Consider the following 24523-nt stretch of genomic DNA (forward strand, 5'->3'; position numbering starts at 1 on the left):
TAATCCGTTTATCAACTATGCGTATAACGTAATATACTATCTAAATTTAAAGCAAACTTCATGCGAAAGTTTTAACTTGCTCTAAATGCATTTTGGCTCTTACCCATAAATAAAATTCTTAGAATCCATCGCTACTTGCTTGACATTTATTTTTAGCTCTCATCTTTTGCAGCGCTTGCTGTTTACCTGTAATAAATATTTATTGATTAAAAGACAAGACAATAGAAGCGTTCACTAATTGTTACACTGCTTACAAATATTTTTTATTCTGCATTAGAACTTTTTGTATTTTTACCAAAGAATACAAAATTAAAAAAATTCTTTCTAAAGTTTAAGAGAGTTTTGCCTAATTTTAGTATTTTTGAAGAATGCAATAAAACTATAGTACATTAATATATTTTTTTTTTTAAATTCCAATGAAGCTGTAAACATCTAAAAAATACAGCAAATAAATATTTAAGTCCTGGTCCAGGCTCGGCTCGATTAAATTTTCATAAAGCTCAACTCGGCCCAATATTACTCTCAGGGGTGCCACAGAATTTTAAAGTAATATTAAACGAACCCAAATTCAGCTTCAGGTTGGGACACTGATTTATCCTTTGGCAGCTAGGCATACTTTTGAATACATATCTTATGAAAGGTAACAACTGTTTCGCTTAATATTCCGAACAGTAAATTTTGCGCTTCAGAAGATTTAACTTCAGAGTTAAATGTTTTTTTATACCTATCCAATCCGGTCAATAAGAAATTGTGAAGAGGCTCGCGGGTGAACCCATATCTACTCCATATTGTATATGTAAATATATACATATTCTTTTACATCTATTAGGTAAAAATCTTTTACATCTATTAGGTAAAAAAAATGCTTATTTGACTAGCAATTAAATTTATTAAATCATAATAATCATAAGCGAAAAGAACTTACAGCTTGTTCCATGTTCCGTTCGCCATACTCAACAAAAGCAATGCGATGTCAAAATCGCAGGCAACGACACATGAACAAATGTACAATGGACACACACACGCTTACACACACATACATGAATGTATATTAAGTGTAAGTGCGAGTATAAATCAAATAAGAAAAGAAAGTTAGCAAAGTGTGTTTGAGTCGCTTGATGGCTTTTCATGGAAAAAAGGCAGCATTAAACGCTTGGAAACTTTAGCGTAGAGCTACGCCCAGTCTCGGACTCTCTCGGGAGGCATTTGAACTTTTAAGTGATTGAATTGTTATGCAGCAATGACGATTTGACTGGAAACGCTTAGCAGGATGCGTCTCTAATGCGCGCAAGGGTCCACTTGAATGCAGGATGCCAAGTTTTAAATACTGCTGAAAGAGATAAGATATTGAAATATAAGACTAACAAGAGCTCGCTTGTTTACTTACCGCAAAGCGTCAAGTCATCTGCAGCAGCCGCGAACCTGCCACATGCCACTTGCTGTGTCAAGCTGTTGAGCACTTAATAAATGTTGCGGCTGTCAGCCCTTTTTTTATATATAAATGTCGATATACGTCAAAATGTTGCTTTACTGTCTAACTTTAATATTATTATTATTAATACATGTGATAATATGATTTATGAATTCGATTTCATAATGTTAAAATTTGTGTAGCGCGTATCAAACTCGCTTAGAAGCCATCGTTGGCATTTGGCAATGCGGCCTCCTCAATTTTTTTGATCTGCTCCATAGACAAGTCGGAAACTTTCACCTGCGAATTGGGTGCCAGACAATAGGGACACTCGCGAAAGTCCATCAAAAATATATCCTGCCAAATGTACAATTTATTTAAATGTTTTTAAATGCGCGCGCCTGAACTTACCGACGGATGCACCTGGCAAATCTCTTTGAGGCGTCCACTAAAGTAATGATGACAGTGTGTACATTCGTAGGCCATAAACGGACGCATACAAATGCATTTGTGCACTTCGTATTTGTAATCTGCCGGCAGCTCGTACTTAAGCTTTTCTGTTAATGCATAAAACAATTAAATTTACTAACTAATGCGCACACTCCACGGCATATTTACCCATTTTCTTGCGTAATATTTGTTTACCGATCACAAAGATTTTCTGATGAAATTTCACAAGCTGCTGCTATTTACGAATAAGCATATAGTAGGAATTGCTAAAATAACTGTTTCAAAAATGAAGTGAGCGAGAGAGACATATCCTACTCTGGCAACTCTTTGCAGGGCTGATTAACATATCAACTATCGATATACATATATGCAAATTGCTACAAAATTAACAAAAACGCACACATTTGTTTATACATACATATATATATTTTCTACTATTATTATCAAAGGCGCTGCGCTTGCTGCTGCTTCTATAATCAACATTTGTGCTTATTTTGCAATTAATATGCCACAGGGCTGCATTACTTTTTGTAAATAACGCTGCCAAAGCTTTCGTAAATTATTTACTAATAATAATAATACACTTATATAATATTTTTAATTTTTTTTTTTGATGATATAATATATATTTATTTAATAACATACAACATTTTACATAAGCTAACAAAGCGCAAGTGCAGCTTTGCCAAAAATGAGCAACGAATTTAGCAGCAAAATGAAATGGACAATTGGGCTGCCATCCAATATTAAATGTACTAAATGCAATTGAAATTATTTAAAATAAGAAAAGTAACCAATTTATTCTTTTATTTACATAAAATTATATGTACACAGTTATACCGTCAACGGCATTTTGCTTTACCACACTTTCGTATTCTTTATCTCAGTCTCTTGTATTCGCAAATTTGTTGCCGCGACGCCGCAAAATCCGCAATGTTGAAAATCCATTAAAAAGACTGTCTAGATAAGCAGAACTAGATTATTATATAATATATCTTTTATTTATTTACTTACTTCTGGATGCGCCGAACACTGCTGAGCAATGCGTCCTACGAATGTTTTATTGCAACAGCTGCAGCGGATTAGGCCACGCTTTCGTTCACAAATGCAGTTTTCTACCAAGACAAGCGGCTTGCTACGCCACATTTGGTTGTTTGATTTCTTACGATTTCTAGTATCCATTTGCTAATTGACTTGCAAAATAAAAGAAATTTAAATTGTTTATGCAAAGGCTTTCTTTCGATGAACAATGAAAAACCAACAAACGATTTATCGGCATGTGGTTGTTGTCTTTGCTAACGCGCAGAGAAAAAAATTAGAGTGCCCGCTGAGAACATTTTTTAGTACTTTCTTTGCTTGGTATTTTTTAGCACATTAAAAGTGAAAACAACATTGCTAATTTTTTGCCTGCTTTTACTTATTTGCAGCTATTTAATATTTTATGTACTTTAGAACATATTTGCGCGAAATTGCAAATTTTTTATAAAGCACTTAAAATAAATATACAAAGCGTAATTTGCAAATGCAATTAACTGAATTAGTCAAACGTTGTCTTATAAACGTATCTGGCGGTCAACCTTCAACCGGCTCGTTGGTCTAGGGGTATGATTCTCGCTTCGGGTGCGAGAGGTCGGGTCAAATTCCCGGAACGGCCTAAGTGTTCTGGAATATAAACCAAATATTTTGTTTTTTTTTTTCTCTGGTTCTCATAACAATTAGATGTGTTTTGGATTTTCTACAAATTTAGATGCGTCATCTAGCACACAGATAAACAAATATAGTACATATGCACTAATAGTAAGTGCGTATTGAATATGTCTATGTATGCATGTCTGTGTGTATTATTGTTTGTCTCTGATTTATATTATAAACAAAACAACCAGCGACGCCGCCAGCTGATAAACATGAATATTTTGTTTGTGTATCTTCTTCTCTCTACTTGGAATATGCTTTTCTTAATTTTTTTTGTTTCTCTTTGTTGCTATGCGCAAGTTTTTTGTTTTACATACATAAGCAAGTTCTTGTTTAGCGTTTCGTTTAGTATATAGTACGTTGTTTTTTATGTTATTTTGTATTATTATGTTTTTAGCATTACGTGCGGGAAATACTTAGAACAATATGATTTCAATAATTAAGAATAAGATTTGTTTGTATGCGCTGCCGCGTCCTTGTCTGCAATACACACCAACACACACACACACACATACACAGGTGAGTGCAAGTGTTTGTGTGTGTGCGTGAGAGAGCGTGAGAGTGAGTGTATATGGATTGGGGGATACAGTCTCTATGGATGCAATTGGCTGTTTTGCAGGCTCTGCAGTTTCCACTCCATTTAGCTGCTCGTCTATTCGATCACTCGTACTCCAGAACGTTCTTATGATAAAATAATAAATAACTGCAATTAAAGAAAATATAAATAAAAGACAATCTTCTATAGAAGCAAAGAGCTGCAAATGAATCAGACTGAATGAATCATTATGAATCAATTCAATATCTTTTATGCTAAGTTTGGACCATATACTTCAATTTCTTTTTTTGTTGCTTTTGTTATGTAATTTTTCACTTATTATTTGAAATGGACAATATTATGTGGAAAATTTCCATTGTCTAACTGAAGATTTAGACATGAAGTCAATTGAAGAAATGTAACTTTGAAATAAAATTAATTAGAATATTGCGTAGGATAAAATCAAAAAGTGTAAATAATTTAGAAAAATTGCAACAGCTTTTAAATATTCAGAAGTGCCACAGAAATCACTTCCGCTTGAATTCAATTCCGCTGTGGAACAGACTAAGAACTGAAACACGACTAAATCCGCTGATGTTCGATGCTGTTGATTCAAAGCTATTCGATTCGATTCGATTTGATTTGATTCATTTGGCAGCCTAAGTAGCTAATTCAACTAACCCCTCGCTGTCGAGCACCTGCTTCAGCGACGCCATCGTTATCACATGATCATCACACTTGACCCACGTGTCCTTCTGGTGACGCACATAGGCAGTGTAGTGGCCGGTGTCGATGGTGCCCACATGATTGACAACTGCATAGAGCGAGAAACGAAAATCGCCATAGGCGTTCTTCTTCTCCGACATGAAGGGCGTCATATCGAACTCGACCGGAAATTGAATAAACGAAGAGATTTTGCGATCGATCAGCGCCGAATGCTCGAAGCGCTTGAGATGAAAGGAGACAACGCTGGGCAGAGTGCGCAGACTGAACTGCTTGGTGGACTCCTGATACGATTTGCAGGTGGAGCATTTGATCTTGGCCGCCGAGCCGAGATGCTCAGCGCGTGTATAACGCCTCGAGGCAGTCGATCAGCGTCTTGGGCGTAACGCCGCCATGTGTTGTGGTCTCACCGAGATCCAAGGAGATGTCCCAAAAGGGATCGAATGTGGTCGAAACGCCATTGCAGGCCTGGCACACAACATCGCTCTGCAGCATGCCCGTAAAAATTTGATCAATGATGCAATTACACTGTCCATAGCAATGGCTGGCCGTCGAGCTGGAGCCGGAGCTGGAGTTGCCCGTTGAGGATGAGCCAGAGCTGTTCTTGCTTTCGTGCTCCGACTTGGCCTTGACACAGTGACGATGCAGCACATCCAGCGTGGCAATAAAAAACTCGTGCGCATCCTGCTGCTCATAGCCGGCCAAGTGCTTGGCATGATTCCAAATTAAATGCAGCAAACGATGCAGTGACAATGGCGAGCGTGAGCCGGAGTAGAACTCCTACAAAGCCACAGAGATTAAACAACAATTGCTAAGTGCTGCAGCTAAGCTACTAACCTGGAAGAGACGCGACACCTCGCAGACCAAACACTTGTGCGTGGACTTGCTGCCACAGTCGTGACGATCGGACATAAAGTAATCGCTCAACAAGGGCGTATGCACCAGAGCCTGCAAAGATGCCCATAAGGATTCACGGCCTTGCAATGCAAAAACTTGGCACTTACCTGAACAATGCAGTTCATGAAGCAGGTGGCACCCAAATTGAGCAGACCGCGCAGTCCAATCGTTTGATTGGGTCGCACGAGTCGGCGACGCGCATTGGCCAGCAGCAAATTGGTCTCCTTGGCCGTCGGTATCCAGGGCTGCCAGCCCAGGCTCTTCTGCAGATCCTTGGCCTCCAGTTTGCGATTCACCAGCGCATACTCGCGACTGCGCGCATCGTAGATGTAATCACGACACGCATAGCAATAGAGTGTGCCATGGGATAGCTCCAGAGCAATGTTGTGCTTCTTGGCACGCAGATGGCTGGTGATGTGGGCACCGCGACAGCCAAAGTAGATGCAGTGCAGGCAAGCGTATAACTGAATGGCATAGTTACCGCACTCAAAGCAATTGCAGTGAAACTGGACTGGCTGCTGGTCATACCTTCTTCTCACGCGCCTCCTTGTTAACGCAAGAGGCAAAGTAGGCATCGATCACTCGAAACGTATCGTAGCTGTGCTCCTTTACGTAGCTCTGATAGTGCCGGCATCCTGTTTCCGACATAACGTCTGCGTCGACGTCGGCGTCAGCGTCAAGCTGCAACGCAAGCGTTTGCACAGTGCCCAAGCAATTTGAGACTGATAAATGCTGAGCATCAAATTTGCCCTTTGTTAGCTGTGCACTTTCGTTGGTAGTTCCACTGCTGCCGCTGCCGCTACCGCCGCTTCGCCAACCACGCCCACTACTAGCAACAGTTTCGTTGACCGCAAACCGGCCGGCAGCGGTAGCGACTGCAACTGCTGCTGCCGCTGCTGCTGCTGCTGCTGTTGTTCTTGTTGTTGGTGGTACAATGTGAGCCCTTCCCCCCACCGACGCGTAAGCACGTCTGTTGTTGTTGCTACTATTTGAGCTACCGGCTCCGCTGCTGCTGCTACTTAAAATGCTTGTCGTACTATCGACGCTATTTTCTTTTGTTTTCGTTCGTTTTGCAGACGGCTGTGGCACTATACTTTTATCACACTTGCGCTGTTTTCGCCGAATTTTGGCCACTTTTGCAATCAACACCACCGCGAATTGTGTAAAATAGGAACTTTTTTATTGGCATTGACAGCGAACGTCCCCGATTTCGCACATGCACACAGCAATTTAATGTTATATTAGCTTAATATCGATGTAATTTCATTTTCAGCAATTTTATTCTCATTATTATTGGGTTTAAATTTAAAATGTTTTCGTTTAACAAACGAGTTGAGCCCATTGCATTCTGAACTAGTTTCAAAGAACCGTTGCTCATAGGTACAAAAAAGAAAAACGACGACTGAGTTGTCACAGCCGCAACTGTCATCCATGACAATTATGCGCGCGAGCAGCAAAAACATGCGTAACTAAAATATGTTGAAGTTCAACTTTTTACAGTGTTGATAAGCAGCAGTGTTGACAAAATGTACTAAATATTTAATTGAATTGGAATATTTCTGGTATTGATATTTTATAAATAAAGCTATTTTACCTATACACAAAATAGAATTTTTAATTTTATATTTAATCAAATGTAACTATAATCATTTATAGTTGTTTGCGTTTTGTACTAATGCGTAAAATATTGCAACAAATGACTGACTCCAATCCGAGTCTGTATTATTAACTTAAATTGTGAATTTTTGGTAAATTGTATGGCAGCTTGTTTGTTGGCGCTGTTACTTTTGATTCAAATATTCCCTTGCAGCGCCAGCCTGAAAATACAATTGCATATATGAATTGAAAACAATTGTTGTACAAAAAATGCATAAATACCGATTTAAACCAAAGTGAAGCTGGCTTGAACACCATACGGGATATAAAACCCATCTCTGAACGCGGTGCAATCCCGTGCATATGCAGATGCTTTACAGATATAAACGGAGGATAATGGAAACCAAATAACGCATCCTTTGTGCATATGCCTTTTGATTTAAAAAAGTTCTTTAGGTCCTCCTCCATGCAGCACACTAAAAATGACATAAACTGCATTAGCAAATGTATATAGCATGTTTCAGTGTAGATAACAAACCCATATTTTCGTGCGATTTATCAAGAACCTTTAGACTGTCATAGTGTTGCCGCGGTACAATTAGATAATGATGCTTGGCTGCTGGCCTTATGTCCTTGAATATTGCACACTCGTCCGTCTCCGCCTCGAGGACAGTGTTTGTTTTGCCTGATACTATATCACAGAAAATACAATTTTGTTGTTCAGACATTTTTAAAATTTATTTACAAATAACAAAACAGCTGCTACACAGCCGAAGAGTGACCAGCTGCCGAAAAGCTAACAATTATCTACTTGGTATCGAGCAATGCTGCTCGATAACATAAGCAGCGCGGTCGTTTCAAAAAGGTTAAGTAATTTTTTAAGACATGCCTTTTGAGCATAACCTTTTGCGGTTGCGTATGCCTGAAAATGAGCAACAAAATCCAATTTTGAAGATATTTTATAAAGGTTTAGGTAAAAAAGGAAAAATCATGCAACACAATTTTCTCAGTACTCAATTTACCATAACTAATTTGGCAACGATACTTGCATAACTACCGAGTAGGGCGATCATAAATGATTTGTCCCGCTTCGATGTTTCAGTACCTCTAATACATGCAGTTGTAAAAGAGAATTGAATGGGAATTGTTCGACACTTAACTTTTTGGGTAAGTAAAAGAATGATATAATACTTCTAATTATGTAAATTATATTTTATTTATTTAGCTTATAGAACTAAAATGTATCCAAATCTCTATATAGTAAGAGAATCCATTTCCAATAACGAAAAATTTGATATCCAAATGAGATATGGAGTACAACAAAATTATATGTTTGAAGTTAAGGACTCATTTGACTTCGATTTCGAATGGAATTTACTTACAAAATTAAATAACAAATGGTCACATATTGTCCTTATTAACAAAACGACAACAAACCAATGGAAAATGTGGCATTATGTGCAAATTGCAAAGGAGCAGGGATTTAATATAAGAATTTTTGAACGATATGAACCATTTGATTTGAGCAACATACTTCTGGTATTTTTCGTGATATTTTGTATTATTTTTTACAACAATTCAAACAATGTTTAATTGTATTTCATATTTTTAAGAAAGATCTGTCTAAAGTTATATTAATGTGAATACATATGTACTTGTGCACAAAGGCAAATTGCATTTAAGTTTTAGCGTTTAATTTGCTGCTTTGAATAAACAAAATTGTTTGCTACGAGATCAAAGCAGCTTTTCCCGTTGGTCTGTCGTTAATTAACATTTTCTGTAAATAAGCCTAACATAATGAGCAACGTAAGAAGAGTGTGCTAACAAGTTACAAATTGGCATGCTAGCTGCGCGATGTACGTTGAAGAAACATAGAAAATAAGCGCCGTGCGAGTCGCATAACCAACGATAGTAATCGACTAACTTCTTATAAGAAATCAGCAATCGCATAAGTTGCCGATAAGTGAGCAGCGCACAAATTTTAAAGTTCCAATTCGAAACCGTTGGCGACTGCGGCCCAGTGTATTGAGTTGTTGTTGTTGCGCGCGCTGCTTTGGCTTGGCCAGCTTCAACTTGTTTATGTCTCTTGCGCAGTCTGAGTTTGGTACGTAACGAGTTCGGAACGTGCGCACAACTTGTTGCTCGCTCACTATACGCGGCGATCTTTACGTTTTATATTTGTGTAGAGCTTATGCGGCTAATTAACACATTAAATCAGTGCTAAGCAATCTAATTAAGCAATTATTGTATAGCTTAAAACAGTGCGTGTGTGTACTTAAAAATTAATAAATGAAATTGATTAAAGATTAAAGAGAGCGAGAGCAATCAACAACTGTAACCAAAATTGCAAACTTCCTGTGACTTTGTACGCTAAACGGGGCGCCAGAGTCATTAGCTCCTCGTCATGCCCACTCAGTGCATAAAGTACCGCTAGCCGTGCTGCCCATAGCTTGCGTATTTTTTTTGCTTTTGCTAACATTAGCCACACACACACACACACACACATACAGAGACGTGTGTAGTACGCAGATCATGGATCCCGGCTGCTGAGGTCCCCTTCACTTTAGTTGTTGTTGTAAAAGTTGGCGCAGCAAGTGCATTTGGCATTCCGCTGGCCCGAAAGTCTCTCGTTTGAGTTTTGCATCTGCATCTGCGTCTGCGTCACTTAACTGTAAATTGGAGGCATGCCTCTGTCGCGTCGCTGTCGCTTACACTCCCTACTCCACTCCCCCCCCACACACCCCTTTGGCAAGTTTGCTGCATTTCTTTTGTTGTCAAGTTCAATGTGCGTTGACAATTTTCCATTTCGAAATGGTCTGGCAACGTTTTTCCACTTTTCCACACACACAGACAGTTATATTTGTAAAAAGCTTTGTGTTGATCAGCTGTGCGTGTATTTTAATTTATTTTAAAACGTTCGATAAATCCCAATTTAGTAGCAATCTATTGTCATTCAACCCGGAACTGAGACGCGAACTCTATAAATTGCCAAAGGTTTTCTTTTGTTTAAGTAAAAATCACTCGAATATTTTTCTCATGTACACTCACTTGCTTCTTTGCTTTTTTATCATAAATCAAATGCTAATTTTTTTTTTACAATTTGCAAATAGTTTTGTGAAAGCGCAAGTTGTAATTTTTACACTTTTACCCATAAGCATCTTTTCTCTATTACCATCAACTTAGTCGTGTTAAAGCCGCTTAATTGAAAGTCTTGACTTATGACTCGAGCGTTTAGTGTGTGAGCGTGTGTGTGTGTGTGTGGAAAATGAATTTTCCAGCTGGAAAATGCGCATAGAGAGCCAGACATTAAAGTGAAATTTAATATGCAGTCTACTGATCAGTTTATAATGACAAATGAGTTAATTCCAATTACTAAAACAAAGTGTATACAATTTTGTGTGTGTGTTGCTGCTGTGGAAAGTGTAATAATAATACAAAATTTTTATTTTAAAAATTCATAGTGTGCTAATCATAAATGTTACAATTTTCTGTTAAATAAATAAACAAATCAAATGAAATCAAAACAACAATAAGTGTAGCAAAATAGAAATCAAATGCTGCAGTCGCAACATATTTTTTATGCTTATCATATTTATTTTCGTTGTGAATGTGAAAGTGGTGAAAAATCACGACTGCATTTTCAACAAAAAAAAAAAAAACCAACAACAATCAACAACTGACGCCGAAAGATAAAAAGCAAACAAACCGAGAATAAACAGTTGATATTAATAAAAAGGTAAGTCCACATAAATGTTTATAATTTATAACCCATATGAAAGTTGCTGATGACTGCCCACTAACTATTATTAAATGATTTAATATTTTTAGACCTTGTCTCTGTTTCACTCTGAGCTCATCTTATAAGATCAGCAACAAATAATTTATAAATAAATTAGCAGCTAGACAACAACAACAAAACTTGTTTAGTCGCCAACTGTGACTCACATTGAACATTTTTGGCATTGTTGGGCCTTAACAGTTCTTAACAACGTTTTTGATTTTGTTTTGCATATTTTTATGCATTTTTTTCGCTTTATGTGAACTGACACGTTCTGCTGAGGCTAATCAAATATTTAGACTTACAAATTGCTTTATAAAGCGCACATCATATAAATCTACGAGTGTAGAGGTGTACACAAGTTTATGGCACTGATTATACCTGCGAAATGTGAAATTATGGGGTATATACAGTAGTAAATAATAAATATATAAAAATAAAACTAATAATAATAATACAAATAATAATAATATACTGCATATTTTGTTTATATAGGGTGTTTCGTAATCTTTGCTCTAAGATCATATATAAATAATCTATAAGCTACTTGAACTTGCTATTGAAATAATGCAGAATAATTGTTTGTTTAATTAATATTTGATTGATCATTTACTAGCATAAGTTTCTTTTAATTTTGATTATTGTTTGATTAGAAAATATATTCACGTAAAATCGAAAAATATTTGAAAAATTATATGAAGCATTTTAAATTTATTAAAAATGTGCCACATATAAATTTTTTAAGCTATTTCGATTTCAGATATGCTACAACTTAAATAGATGCTATAATTTTGATTGCATTTTTAGAATGCATAATTCATTTAACGGCTAGCCAAGCTACTATTGGAACACCCTGTATGGCGTATAGAAAAATACTGCTTATGAAAAAAATACAATGTTAATTAAATTTATTTTAAAATTTAAAGTTATGCGTTTTTCTTCACTAATCAATTTACAGGGTATACAAAATGCTATCATTTAAATACAAAATTTCACTTTACTTTCCACACGGTTGCACAAATCTTTTACGCAACTTGTCAGCGCTCAATGTCAAGGCTGTTGTTGATATTTGTTTATATACAAATGTATAAACTTATAAACTCGAGCTCAGCGAGCTTTTGGCTAGATTCGCATTTAATTTAGTAATTGCTACATTTTGTTGCTTAAATTCTTGCGAAATGAGCTGCTAACAATTATTTAAATTTAAGCAAAAAAAAAGCTAAGCGGCTTGGCTAAGTTCTGTTAAGCTAACTAACTTATCAAGGCTATTATTAGTTGGCTATAAATTGTGTCAACAACAGCATCGAGGCAAAGAAATTAATTTATAACTCAGTGGCCCTTGGCCAAGTTAAAGGCTTTGTATACCGTTGCCGAGCTGTCAGCTGTTAGGCACCGTTAAAAATTTCACCTAAGCACACGCAGAACGAAACGGAAAAATTTGACTTTTTAATGACACTGCCGGCGTAGGAATCTTTTATGCGTTTTTTTATGTGTGAAAATGAAGCAGAAATCATAAAAGAAAAAGGCAGCAAGTGTTAACTTAATACAATACATAATTATAAAACGCAACTGTATAGGCGGCCACACAGCTGCAGTTAAGAATGAAGTTAGTAGTTAGCATGATGACTTGGAATAAATTGTATGATGGGATGACATTGTGTAAATAGCCAAGCAGCAAGAAGACTGTAGAACAAGTGTAGACCAAACAGCACGCACGAAAGAAAATCTCCAACTTGCCAGGTCAATGAACGCGCCTCTAATACGTCTAAAAGCAATGGCCATCTATGTTTTGTTAGTAAGCTGCGCCAGCTAAATGTGTCAGCTACTTCTTTTTTCTCTCTTCGTTTCGCTATTAGCAGCTATTAAACACTTTTTTTTTATAATATTTGTCGATGCGGTGATCTATTTATGGCTGCTGCATGAAGTCATAGCCAAAGCTTGGACCTTTCAGTTCGAAAGCGTTAAGGCTTTCTAACGAGCTCACAAGATTAAAATTCAGAGCAGTCAGCAGAGGCAGCCGACTTGTTAGACCCACTAAATTAACAATTTTTATGTAGCAGCAATTATTTTATTTATTTATTTAATGTCAACTATGAACATTTAAGTGAATATAAGTTAACAAAATTATTAAATTAAATTTAAAAATTATTTAAAAATGTTTTTGTTTTAGTGTATGTATATATAATTTAAATAAATTATAAAACTCCTTTGTTATAGGGTTCAAAATTTCATCTATCAAATATTGCCAACTGCTTTATTATTTTACATTTAAGCTAAGAATACGCAAATTAAAAAAATACAAATATTTTATTCTTCGCGACGCAGAATAACTTACTTTAAAAATATATATTTATATATTTTTCGTTTCTTTAGGAATAATATATGCTATACTAGAATTTATTATATGAGCTCAACATATATTTGCAATAGGAATAGATGTAGACACATTAGCAACTATAATTATTCTTGTTTATTCTTCAGATATTTTAAAAGCTTTAGGAATTATATTTTATATTTGGGTGTATTAAGCGAAGTAGTTCTAACTAATTTATATGTTGTTATTATTTATTTTATAATAAAACAGTATTTGCTATTGATGCCCATAAAGTTGCTTAGAATTAGCAGACGACGTAATGTTATTTTGATTATCCACACAACTTGAAATATTATTTCAACAATTGGCTCAACAATTTTTTTATTAGCAAATTTATTCCTTTGCTATAACATTGGCATTGCCTTTGCCTACAATATTAAAATTTAAACTGACAACCAGTCATTGTATGCAGTTTAAGCCGTATTAGGTTCTCGTTTTGAATTAAACGCATCCGTTAATTAGTGTGTGCTCCAGTTTATGAAGCTGCCATTATGGCGCTCCACACACTTCAATTGAACTGAACGGGCCAAATTAGCTTGCAACTGAATACAATAGTTTGCCAATTTGCGCTAACGTTAACGCTGGCGTTGGCGCTGGCTCTCTGGCCATAACAGTTAGACAAGCGCTCATTGTTGCTGGACATTGCCATTGTACTAGTTGTAGTTGGCGATGCTCAATTCACTGGCCCAGTCCATTCAACGCTGTGGAGCAGGTGTAGCGGTTGGTGGGTGGGGGGGGCAACTACTAATCGGGCGGCGCTCTCATTAACGTCCATTTCCGCAGTTACTTAGTCAGCGCGGCGGCAGCCGCCTAACCGTAAATCCCTATTGACCTGCATTTAAGCCAAGTCTATGCGAAAGGGCCCATAATTTTTAGCTGTGGCTATTACGTATATTTAAGTTGCTCAACTTGTAGTTACTTTTATTTTTTTTTCGGCCACTTGCAATTGGCATTTGCAGTTTCAATTTGCACACACACACACACACATTTTTCATTTTTGCTATTGCCAGGTTCAACTCTTATTTTGCCGCTATTAGTTTTTCTTCTATTTTTTTTGCTTGACTGAAACTTGTTTATGGTTTGCGCTCCTACAAGAATGTGGCCATAATACAAAACTGGGTTAAAATAGTTAGATAAGCAGCCAACAGGCGGTCGAATAGTCTGAGTCGTTGTTGTTGTTGCTGCCATTGCCGGTTGCTCTGTCTGAAGTTGCAGCTTGACGTTGAATATTATTGCACAGCCTGCCTGCTCACCACCTCTCCACTCCACTCCTCTCCCCTCTCTCGTCTATGTATGTTAAAACGCAACTGTTTTGCGTTATTAACACCATTTTCCAGCAAATTGCAACAAGTTTTTCCACCTTGTCTGCCCCCCCTCTCACTTTAAATCAATGAAAGCCTCGCCAATTTTGCATACACGAGCAATAAATTAATGCATTAGTCTAAGCACTTGAAGCAAAAACATTATCATGGCGGAATGTTAAGAATCTTTGTTTAGCGGAGTTATGTGCAAAACAATTTTGCTCTAAGTAGAAGCTCATTATAGATTAAACGTTATGTATTTATTAAGCATAAAATGTGCCAATGCTCAGCACTTTATTATATATATCTTATATATTATTACTTAATTCTTAATAACTTCTTTTATTTGCGCATTAATATTTGTATAAGCAGCAGCTAATTTTCAATTAAACCACCGAACAGACAAAGAGAAAAAGGAATCACTGAAACAAATTCTCACACGTAAGAGAAAAAAAAATAAGTGAAAAAAATAACCACGCGACACCGACGCGAGATTATTCACACACATATGCAACAAAGAGCATAAACCGCGGAGCACTAAAAGTAACGGTACAAATGGCAGACGTAGCCCGAGCTGCTGGCAAAAACAAATAATTGCTAATTCGCTTGAAAATATCAGTTGCATTTGCATTTATACATTACATTTATTAACATTAAGAATTTATTGATTTATTATTAACATTGCGACATTGCGATAAACAAAAAGCCAAAATTTTAATGCAACGAGGATAAAATATACGTTTATCCGATTAAAAAGCGCGAAGAAGTGATGATCAGCGTTGCCAACTTTAGCACTTAGCAACTGCTGGATAAAAATGATTTGCGTATTATCCGCGGCTAAAAGTGACTGTTTAACAATTACATAAGTAAATCATTATATATTGCTAATAAAATTTAATTAACGGCGAAACGAAGCAATATTATTTAGTATTTTATTAGTATATAAATGGCAAACATATGAATATTATTCTTGTAAGATCGCACTTACAAGAATAATATTAATATGACAAAATATAATGTTAATAAAAAAATATATAAATTTCTTATTTGCTAGTAGCACTAACACAATTTAGCACTTATATTTAACGTTGCTACAAGCTAATTTTATGTTGCAGGATAAAAAGTTAAAGACAAGTGCTGCCAACTATTTGGTTGCTTACGTGTATGGACAATTGAAAAGTTTTTAATAAATGTGTTGACTTATAAACCATAGCTATATACATATGCATATGCATAAACAAATTATTAAACAATTTATAATTAGCCACACATGTTAAAATTTAAAAAGTTGGCAACAGTGATCGTCCCTTTTACGCGTGAATTGGCTGGACAAATGTTAATTTTTCCTTGCTCCATTTCAAAACTTGGTTTTTATTTTTTAGGCATGTCATAACGTTATATATATAAAAAAAGCATAAATAAATCAACACACTTTAATACGTGTGTTATCCTAATTATCCACAGTACTACAAATCTAAATAGTTGGCAACACTGATCGTTATTTTTTCGCGCGTTGCATTCGGATAAACGTATAATTTTCTTCGCTGCGTTTAAAAATTTTAGTTTTTGTTTTTCGCATGTCACAACGTTAATAATAAGTCAAAAAAGTATTTATGTTAATTAATGGAATGTGTATAAGCAAGTGCAAGTGTTATTTAGTTGCAAATTAGCAATTATTTTGCTTTTGGTAGCAGCTCGGGCTCCTGTGTGTTTTGCAATTTCTACCGTTACTTTTAGGGCTCCGCTGCGGCTTGCGCTCTTCATTGCATACTAGTGCGCATGTGTGTGTGAATAATCTGCGTGCGGTGTCTTGCGCGGGAAGTGATTTTGGTGCAGTTACTATTACATATGCATACAAATATACTTTATATGTAACTCCATTACTTTAACCTTGTGCTGATCTTATACTTATACGTATACTTATACTTTATACGTATACTCATACTTTGACTTTGAATTTGGCGCTGCAACTTTGACAGCCGCGTAGATTTTTTTGGGCAGTTCCTTGCGTTGGGTTGGGGCAGAAAGTTGAAAGTTGTTTTGCTGTTTGAATTTGAATAAATGCTTTTAACAAGAGAAATGCTTCATTAAAATATTTTGTTCAAAATATAAAAAGCGTGTAAAAATATAACAATAATTAATTAATATCATCAGTAGGGTTTATTCATGCTCTGCCTTTAAAAGGTGCAAATATCAGTAAACAATTCTGTTTTGTAATATTTAAATTAAATATTTAAATTAACATAATATTGTGAAAGTGTTTGAAAACTTGCTTACAACAATAGCTAAAGGGTAATTTTAGCCAAGTGAAATTAGTATATTAGCTAAAGCAAGAAATTATATTTGGTAATATATATTGCAAGTACAAAAAAAATATTTAAAAAATCTAAAACAATTATATTATAATACAAAAAATTGTTGATATATTTTATTTTAATTTATTTTATTAAATTGTTTGCATTTATTACATAACAATTACCTATGAGTACAAAATTAATGCAAATATTTTACTTGGTAAAAATAAAATAATTGAATAAAGTTAATTATTATGTGTGTTCAACATTTTTTAGATTTTAAAAACGTTTCAATGTATAATTATTGCCTTTGGTACTAATATGATTTTATTTTATACAAATTTATGTGCAACTGACTTAAGTTTAAATCAACTTTAACTTTTAGCTTGCTTTGCTATTGTCAAATTTTGAATTGAGGTCTTTTGTTGGTTTTTTGCTTTAACATCATTTGATTTGATGTTGTAAAAGACACCAGAGAGCGAAGCCTTGCAAGAGCAAGAGCAACCAAAACTTGACTTGCGTATGGTCAGTAACCAGCTCAGAGCTGCGAGTGCGCGCTCAAGTAACGTCTGGGGGGTGGGGTGGGGTGTTGTAGTGAGTTTAGCTACTTGGTATGGACGGTGCGAGCGTCGTCGACGCTCAATTTCAATTGGTTTGGTGGCTTATTAATTACCTCACCGCAACAACAAAACAAAAGCTGCGTGTGGCGCATACAAAGCGCCCACCATAAAAAAACAAAGCAAAGCAAAGCAGCAACATCAAATCGGTTTATATAGAACCCACAAAAGGCGTTGACTTGGGTAATATGAGTGGCTGGTCTGGGGGCCGTAAATGGAGCGCACGGCGTTGATGTCAATGCGCTTCCAGTCCAAAAGCGTTTTAATTTACAGTTGCTTGCCATGCAGTTTTTTTTTTTTCAATTAAAACAAATGAAGAGTCGGAGAGCAAACAGGAAATTGAGAGTGATATTTTTTGCTTATGCTTTACACATTCGTGAACAGTTTCTTTTATTGCGTGTTGGATTTTGTGCTTTGCTTTTTGCATATTTCGTTACTTTCAAATGTCAAATGAAGTTGAAGGTGGCTAGCGAGCAATCAAATAAATATACATATATACAGTTATGCATAGTTGTATGTAAAGTTATGTAGATTGAGTCACAGACACACACACAAAAGAGTTGAACAACAAACTTGAATTGTTTGCAGCTAAGGTGCTATTTATTTATTTTAATGTTTATTGAGAGAAATTTTAATGTTTATAAGCGATTGTCTCCTTTCTATTTCATATATTCACATTTTTACAGTAACTAACGCATTTTACAAATTAATTAAATTCGCTGCACGTTGTGCGAAAAACGCCACAAAAAATAAAACGCATTTGTTAATTGCTAACAAACATTAAACAAAAGCGCGCGCGTCATAAACAAAATCGTGCCATACTCAAAATAGTTGTTAAGTCAAGTGAAACTTAATGAAGCCTGAGAAAGTTGCAAGTGCGCAAAAAATATGAAAAATAAAAGAAAGAAATACAGCTTGATAAAAATATGTGATAATTGCTAACAAATTTGTTGGACAACGCATGCCACACATGCAACCAGCAACTTGCAACCAGAGACGACCTTAATAATTGTGCAGCGTCGGCTCTTGATTGCATTGAACTCAAGTCCAGTCGCATCATCATCGCGCAGCAGCAGCAGCAGCTACAACTTGTTCTTTGTCTGTTGTTGTTGTCGGTTGTTGACCCAGTTAGCTGCTTGTGGCAAGTGGCACATGCAATTGCAACCGAAGTGGCCATAAATAGCCGGGGCGCTGATTTCTAGACACAACACACACTTCACTCAATGAATACTCAACGCTACAGGTTTGTTGCCTAAGTCTTTCGTTCTGGGCTGCTGCTGCAAAGGAAACAAGTTTTTGCCGCAGAACTTTCTTTCATCGATTCTAGTCGAATACACATATAAATAACAAATTAAGACTTTCTTTGGCGCAAAGCTACAGACCGGTCTCTATGCATATTTATATAGCTCTCAACTCCAGTCCACACTCCAACTCAACTGCTAACCCAAATATCGAAAACAATACTCGAGAATCTTTCACCGATATGAGCTACGCAGCTTCGTCTGCTGTGGTGTGCACCTTGTGTCATTTTATTTGTCAGTTGTAAAGTCTTGGGCTCTCGGCCCACGTTGTTGGCACAACAAGCAGACAACAGATTAACAACAACAGCAGCTCCCCCCCCGCTCAGCTTGTTTTCTTCGATTAAACGCCTCTCTATATATCTTGGCTCTTCATTAGTTTGACCCAATTTCGTTTCGGCTGCACTTTGGCTGCTGCGTTCTGTTTACTTTCTATTTTCTCTTAATGATCTTTAGAATTTTGTTGGCCACAGCTCTTGCTTGTTAGCATTTCGATTTTTTTCTCTCATTTCGTCTGCTTCCAAAGTCAATTTACTTTCATTTGCCCAAGAGCTATGAAATCTTTAGCTTTTTATTGTTTCCGATCTAAAGCTGCTTTGAATTATTTGGGGCGTTGCTTTTGGCGCTTCCGTTTTCACGCAGATCAAAAAAATGATAGAAAAATAAACGAAGCTTGATGGATTAGGCGAAACTTATTACTGTGAAAGCAAAATTAACCAAGTTGAATTAGGGAAATTGAATTAAGATTAAGTAGCATGAACTCTTGATAAATAAAGTTTGTTAAATAAATTGGTAGCGAGCATACAATTAATTTATTTGTTAGTGCACATTAAATGCCAAAAACTAGTAGTCGAATTAGATGCGACCCTCAAAAGATCATAAAAAGCTTAAAGTGACTGGAATTTTTATATTATATTTTACATTCTTTATTTAATTTTATATGGAATTTGTTTATTTGCAATAAATAAAATGAATAATTTACAGAGTTATAGTCCTATAATCCACAAAGTCTGTAAAATTGTTTTCGGTGCCTTATCAATTGCTAAACTATTACGAAAAAGATTAAAAGGCAAATTAATAATAATTAGATCAACAATGAGACTTTGTATATTTATATCGGTCCAAGCTTGGCTTTGCGTTTTTAAAAATATCTGCGCGGTTTGACCCTCGACTGGGCTTTATATATATATATTACGAGTCGGACGGGGAATTAAAAAAGACGCCTTAGGCAATGCCTTTATCGATTCGAGACATTAAGTTGATAGCATTAGGTAGAGAGTTCGAGTTTATTCCTCAACGTCTTTACTGATGAATATTGAGTTTGAAAGATTTGGAAGCCCGCCTCTAATTTAGGGCGGGTTTGTCCAATTAAAACATCTTTACTGATGAAGTTTAAGTTTGAATGATTTGGAAGCCCGCCCATCATTTAGGGCGGGTTTGTCCAGTAAAAAAACACACGAAATTTAGTTAATTAATAAGCTATAAAATAGCAACAAGGTACTGCCCTTATCTTCTCACTTTAGTGCCTATTAGACAGTCTTGATAATTGTTGCCAAAGACTTGAGTAATATTTTTTTTATAATCAAATATTTTGCTATAGAACTCGCTCTACTCATCTCCCAATTGATAGAGTATTTCATATTCAGTGTGACAAACACTGTTTAGCTTATAACTTATTTCTCAATTATCGCTTAAGCTTCATCTCGCTGGTTCAACAACCTCTGACTGCGGCATACACAAAGCTCAATCTTTGTGGTTTTGGTCAACTCTGCCCTTTAGCTAAAATTGTTGTAGTTAACAATTAACTGCGCCTAATGCGTTACCATAAAAGAGTTGGAGCTACTTTTGTGGCCACAAGTGGGTCAAAAAAACATAAATTTGCAATAAAGTTATAAATCTTGGCTTAATATTTTTACGAGTGCTGTTTGAGGAATAGAAAGCAAAGCACTTGGGCAGCTGTCAGTGAGGATGAAAAGATATAAGGCGGCTTTTTAGCATATGAAATGGCTTATTGACAAATGAGTTCGATTTTAAAGCAATTTGGGTCAAGTGTGAGGCAAAAGTTTATGGCAAAATTATGCTAAAAAGTAAAGGAAGCTGTGACTATAAGAACAGTTCAGTTTGGCGAGCTGTTGAGCAGTTGAGTTTGAACAGTGAAACGAGATGAAGTTGCAAGTTAGCCTGCTGTTGTGGCTAAGTTTAGTGGCGCTTAGTGTGTGCTTTAATGGTTATCACTATGCAAAGCCGCCTGGCGTGCAAGCGGATTACATTGAAGATCTCATAGACGCGCAGAAGCAACAAATCTTAACAAATGTGCTGGGCGTGGCTCCAACTCAAACGCAATCCTCGCCCTTTGAGGCAACTGATGCGAAGGCGTTTCGTGTCAATCGCTGCGCTAGCTGCAGTAAGTAACTCCAATTGTTTACTTGGCTGCATTCACATTAATAAAACAATTTACTTTTGTGGCGCAAGCTTGTGGCGTGCCCAATGCCCAATCGCATTGTGGGCGGCACTCAGGTGCGCACCAACAAGTATCCCTGGATTGCTCAAATGCTGCGCGGCTCGACGCTTTTCTGCGGCGGCACTTTGATCAACGATCGTTATGTTTTGACTGCTGCGCATTGCGTCTATGGCATGGATATGTCCCAGGTAACGATTCGGCTGCTGCAGTTCGATCGCAGCTCGAGTCAAGCGGGCGCTGTTACGCGCTCTGTGGCGTTTGCGCATATGCATGCCGCTTATGATACCGATGTGCTGGTCAATGATATTGCGCTGCTGCGTCTGAACGCGCCTGTGCCGTTGTTTGATGCAATGCGTCCGGTTTGCTTGCCCAGCAGTGCCCAGCAACGCTTTGACTATAAGCAGGCAATTGTTGCTGGCTGGGGTCTTAGCAAGGAAGGAGGCGCCACCTCCAGCGTGCTGCAGGAAACTGTTGTGCCCATCATTACCAATGCTCAGTGTCGCGCCACTTCGTACAAATCCATGATAGTCGATACTATGCTATGTGCTGGTCTGGTTCAAACTGGCGGTCGCGATGCCTGCCAGGTGTGTTAACTGTTTTTTTCGTTTGGCCTATAAACTCAGCATTTGCATTCTTTTGCTCTTAGGGTGACAGCGGTGGTCCGCTCATTGTTCCAGATCGCATCTTTCGTCTCGCTGGCGTTGTGTCCTTTGGTTATGGCTGTGCCAAGCCAAATGCGCCTGGTGTCTACACCAGAGTGAGCAGCTACTTGGATTGGATTGCAGCCAATACCAGAGACGCTTGCTACTGCAATAAATAGTTCAAGCGTTCATAATTTATTAATATTTTAATATTACATTTTATTTTATTTTATAAATAAATGCTGCATAAATAAATAAATGGCAAGAGAGATATTTTATTAATTTAGCTTGGTTGAACACAACCAATAGGGTGAGACTATTCACATTGGTTCAGTTGCTTTATATTTTTTGACTATAAAAGTGCCACCCAAATTAAAGCTAATTAGCACTCCTACAACTTTTCTATATAAGGTCGGCCGACGCATGACTAAGTCAAGCTCATTAACATAATATTTTGGCTTAAGCTCAAAACACATTTAATTAAGTTATTTTAAACATTTTGGCGCACAAGCTTTGAGCAAAAGTAAGGCTTAGACATATTTTATTGAATTTGTTTTACATCATTATTGAACACCTTAAATTAACACAGCTATAGCTAAGCTATTTATCAAATAAGCACATTTTATTTAATGTTTGAAATATTTTAATTAATGTTAATAGGCTGTCAAAATAATTTTGCTTAAATCAAAGCCTGAAGTCAGGTCTAGTCCCGCTCAATTCCTATAGCTTAATGCAATCAAATCAAACACCAGCCAAATGCTGAGCGATCGCTTGCTCAGCAAAGAACGCTCATGCTCACAGCGCTGAGCGATCGAGCGACGCTCTCAGCTCAAAAGCAGCGACGCTTACGCTCAGTCGTAGCAGCAAACAGCGCTGAGCGTTGGAACGCATACGAACAAAAGTCGCGAGCGACTCTCCTAGCATTTGAGCGAAGAGCAGCGCACCTGAGTGGGAGGCTGGACTGATAAAATAGCAAGCGAGGCCACTTGGCAGTTCAGAAGTCTAGTGAGCTGCTAAAATAATAATATTATTTAAATAAATGCATTATTTATTTTATTTATTTTTATTGTAACTTAGAGTTAATGCTATGTAGCCAGAGCAACTGAGGCCGTCTACTTAGCTTCTTATATTTTATTTTGTAGTGAGTTTTATATATTTACTTTATTATATTTATTTATTGTAACTAGAATCAAACGCTTTACTCCAATTTGACACTAATTACAAAAGTGCTGATATTTTTTTTACTGTTTATCGCGCTTTCGCCGCTTGGGTAAATTTCAATATATTTACATATGCATTGAAACAATTGAAATTAAATTAACTGAAGCTTAGACTAGGACTGTCTCGCACTTTAAATTTCTTACTGCAGTCATATTAGTTTTAAAATTATTTAATTTTAATTATTATACAGATAATTTTAAAAAATTAGCAATATTTTAATCAATAGACAAGTAAACTAAATTGGAGTTTAATTTCTTACTGCAGTCATATGCGTTTTATAATTCTTTAATTTGAATTAATTTAAAGAGAAAATAAACAATATTTTAATAATCAGAGAACTAATCTAAGTGGGGAGTTTAATGTCTTACTGCAATTTCATATCGTTTCTATACTTCTATTAAATTTAAATATCTTATAAGAGAATTTTTGAAAACTTAACAATATATAAGTAGAGACTAATCTAAGTGTAGCAAGTGGAAACAGTAATATTTATCGCTAGCAGTATAAATAATCATGCAATATTTTTTGCATGCCTAAGAGTTATGCGAATATAATTTTCACAACATTGTAGTTTAATTTGCAAGAATTTATAAGCAAAAGTATTGCTTGCGCCTCCTGCATATTAAAACAAAATGTACGAAAATTATTTTACAACATTTTTTTATAGCCATAAAATGATTATTAAGTGTTAGTTATGAGCAATTGTTGTGTTTTATGAGCAGCGCGTGATTGCGCATAACGAATTTAATTTTTACTGCTATCTATAGCGTTGATCAAGATCGCGCGGTAGGCCTCGGCATTAATTTCTATGCAAATGGTCGACTCAACACCCTTAATGGCCAAAGTGCAATGTGTGTGAGCCCAAACAGGTTCAGGCCACAAGGCAAACAAACATTGCGGCGCGCCTTTCACTTTTATGTTTGGAAAAACGAAATATTTATTTATTTTTCGCAACAAACACGTCTCGTCATATTTTTGGCAATGTCATCGCAGCAAAATAAATGCAAAAAAAATTGCAGCCAAGGACGCGTTGTCAGAATTGCTGACACATTGTTATCAGTTGTCAACACTGGGGGACTGGTGCGGGGACTGTTGACTGAGGGGCTAGTTGACAAAAGTTTATCTTAATCCCTTTGCCGCTTGGCGCTTGGCATGCCACAATTTAATGGATTTTCAAGTTATTTCTGCTATTTTGTTGTAAGTAGTTGCCGCAACTAGCAACTTGCAACTTGCA

The 24523-nt window shown here is 36.4% G+C and overlaps 5 protein-coding genes across 5 annotated transcripts in view; 2 read left to right on the plus strand and 3 right to left on the minus strand.

Moving 5' to 3' along the window:
* Positions 1–1556: 1556 nt before the first annotated feature.
* Positions 1557–2134, minus strand: LOC108599416 (CG13380). Its single transcript, XM_017986227.1, has 3 exons — positions 2030–2134; positions 1823–1968; positions 1557–1768 (listed from the first exon to the last, which is right to left on the minus strand). The coding sequence occupies exons 1-3, from the start codon at positions 2031–2033 to the stop codon at positions 1631–1633; spliced, it is 288 nt and encodes a 95-aa protein (XP_017841716.1). The 5' UTR covers positions 2034–2134; the 3' UTR covers positions 1557–1630.
* A 1472-nt stretch (positions 2135–3606) lies between these two features.
* On the minus strand, positions 3607–7019 carry LOC108601159 (ubiquitin carboxyl-terminal hydrolase nonstop). Its single transcript, XM_033293474.1, is given in 6 exon segments — positions 3607–4256; positions 4770–5164; positions 5166–5591; positions 5649–5759; positions 5816–6214; positions 6216–7019. Coding segments are annotated over 6 exon segments (1515 nt in total). The 5' UTR covers positions 6357–7019; the 3' UTR covers positions 3607–4213.
* A 335-nt stretch (positions 7020–7354) lies between these two features.
* LOC108599332 (histidine triad nucleotide-binding protein 3) lies at positions 7355–8070 on the minus strand. The gene is made up of 3 exons (XM_017986136.1): positions 7843–8070; positions 7587–7780; positions 7355–7525 (listed from the first exon to the last, which is right to left on the minus strand). Exons 1-3 carry the CDS (start codon positions 8030–8032, stop codon positions 7490–7492), a joined length of 420 nt encoding a protein of 139 aa, XP_017841625.1. The 5' UTR covers positions 8033–8070; the 3' UTR covers positions 7355–7489.
* A 2910-nt stretch (positions 8071–10980) lies between these two features.
* Positions 10981–24523, plus strand: part of LOC108598225 (bbg) — a 134899-nt gene continuing 121356 nt past the window's right edge. Inside the window, 1 exon segment of the mRNA XM_033293759.1 lies at positions 10981–11040. The gene's annotated coding sequence lies outside the window, so the exon portion shown is untranslated.
* Positions 21130–22247, plus strand: LOC108598223 (trypsin-1). Its single transcript, XM_017984917.2, is given in 4 exon segments — positions 21130–21370; positions 21439–21458; positions 21460–22011; positions 22074–22247. Coding segments are annotated over 4 exon segments (987 nt in total).

Source organism: Drosophila busckii, chromosome 3L (assembly GCF_011750605.1).
Source record: "Drosophila busckii strain San Diego stock center, stock number 13000-0081.31 chromosome 3L, ASM1175060v1, whole genome shotgun sequence".
NCBI classification, from domain to species: domain Eukaryota; kingdom Metazoa; phylum Arthropoda; class Insecta; order Diptera; family Drosophilidae; genus Drosophila; species Drosophila busckii.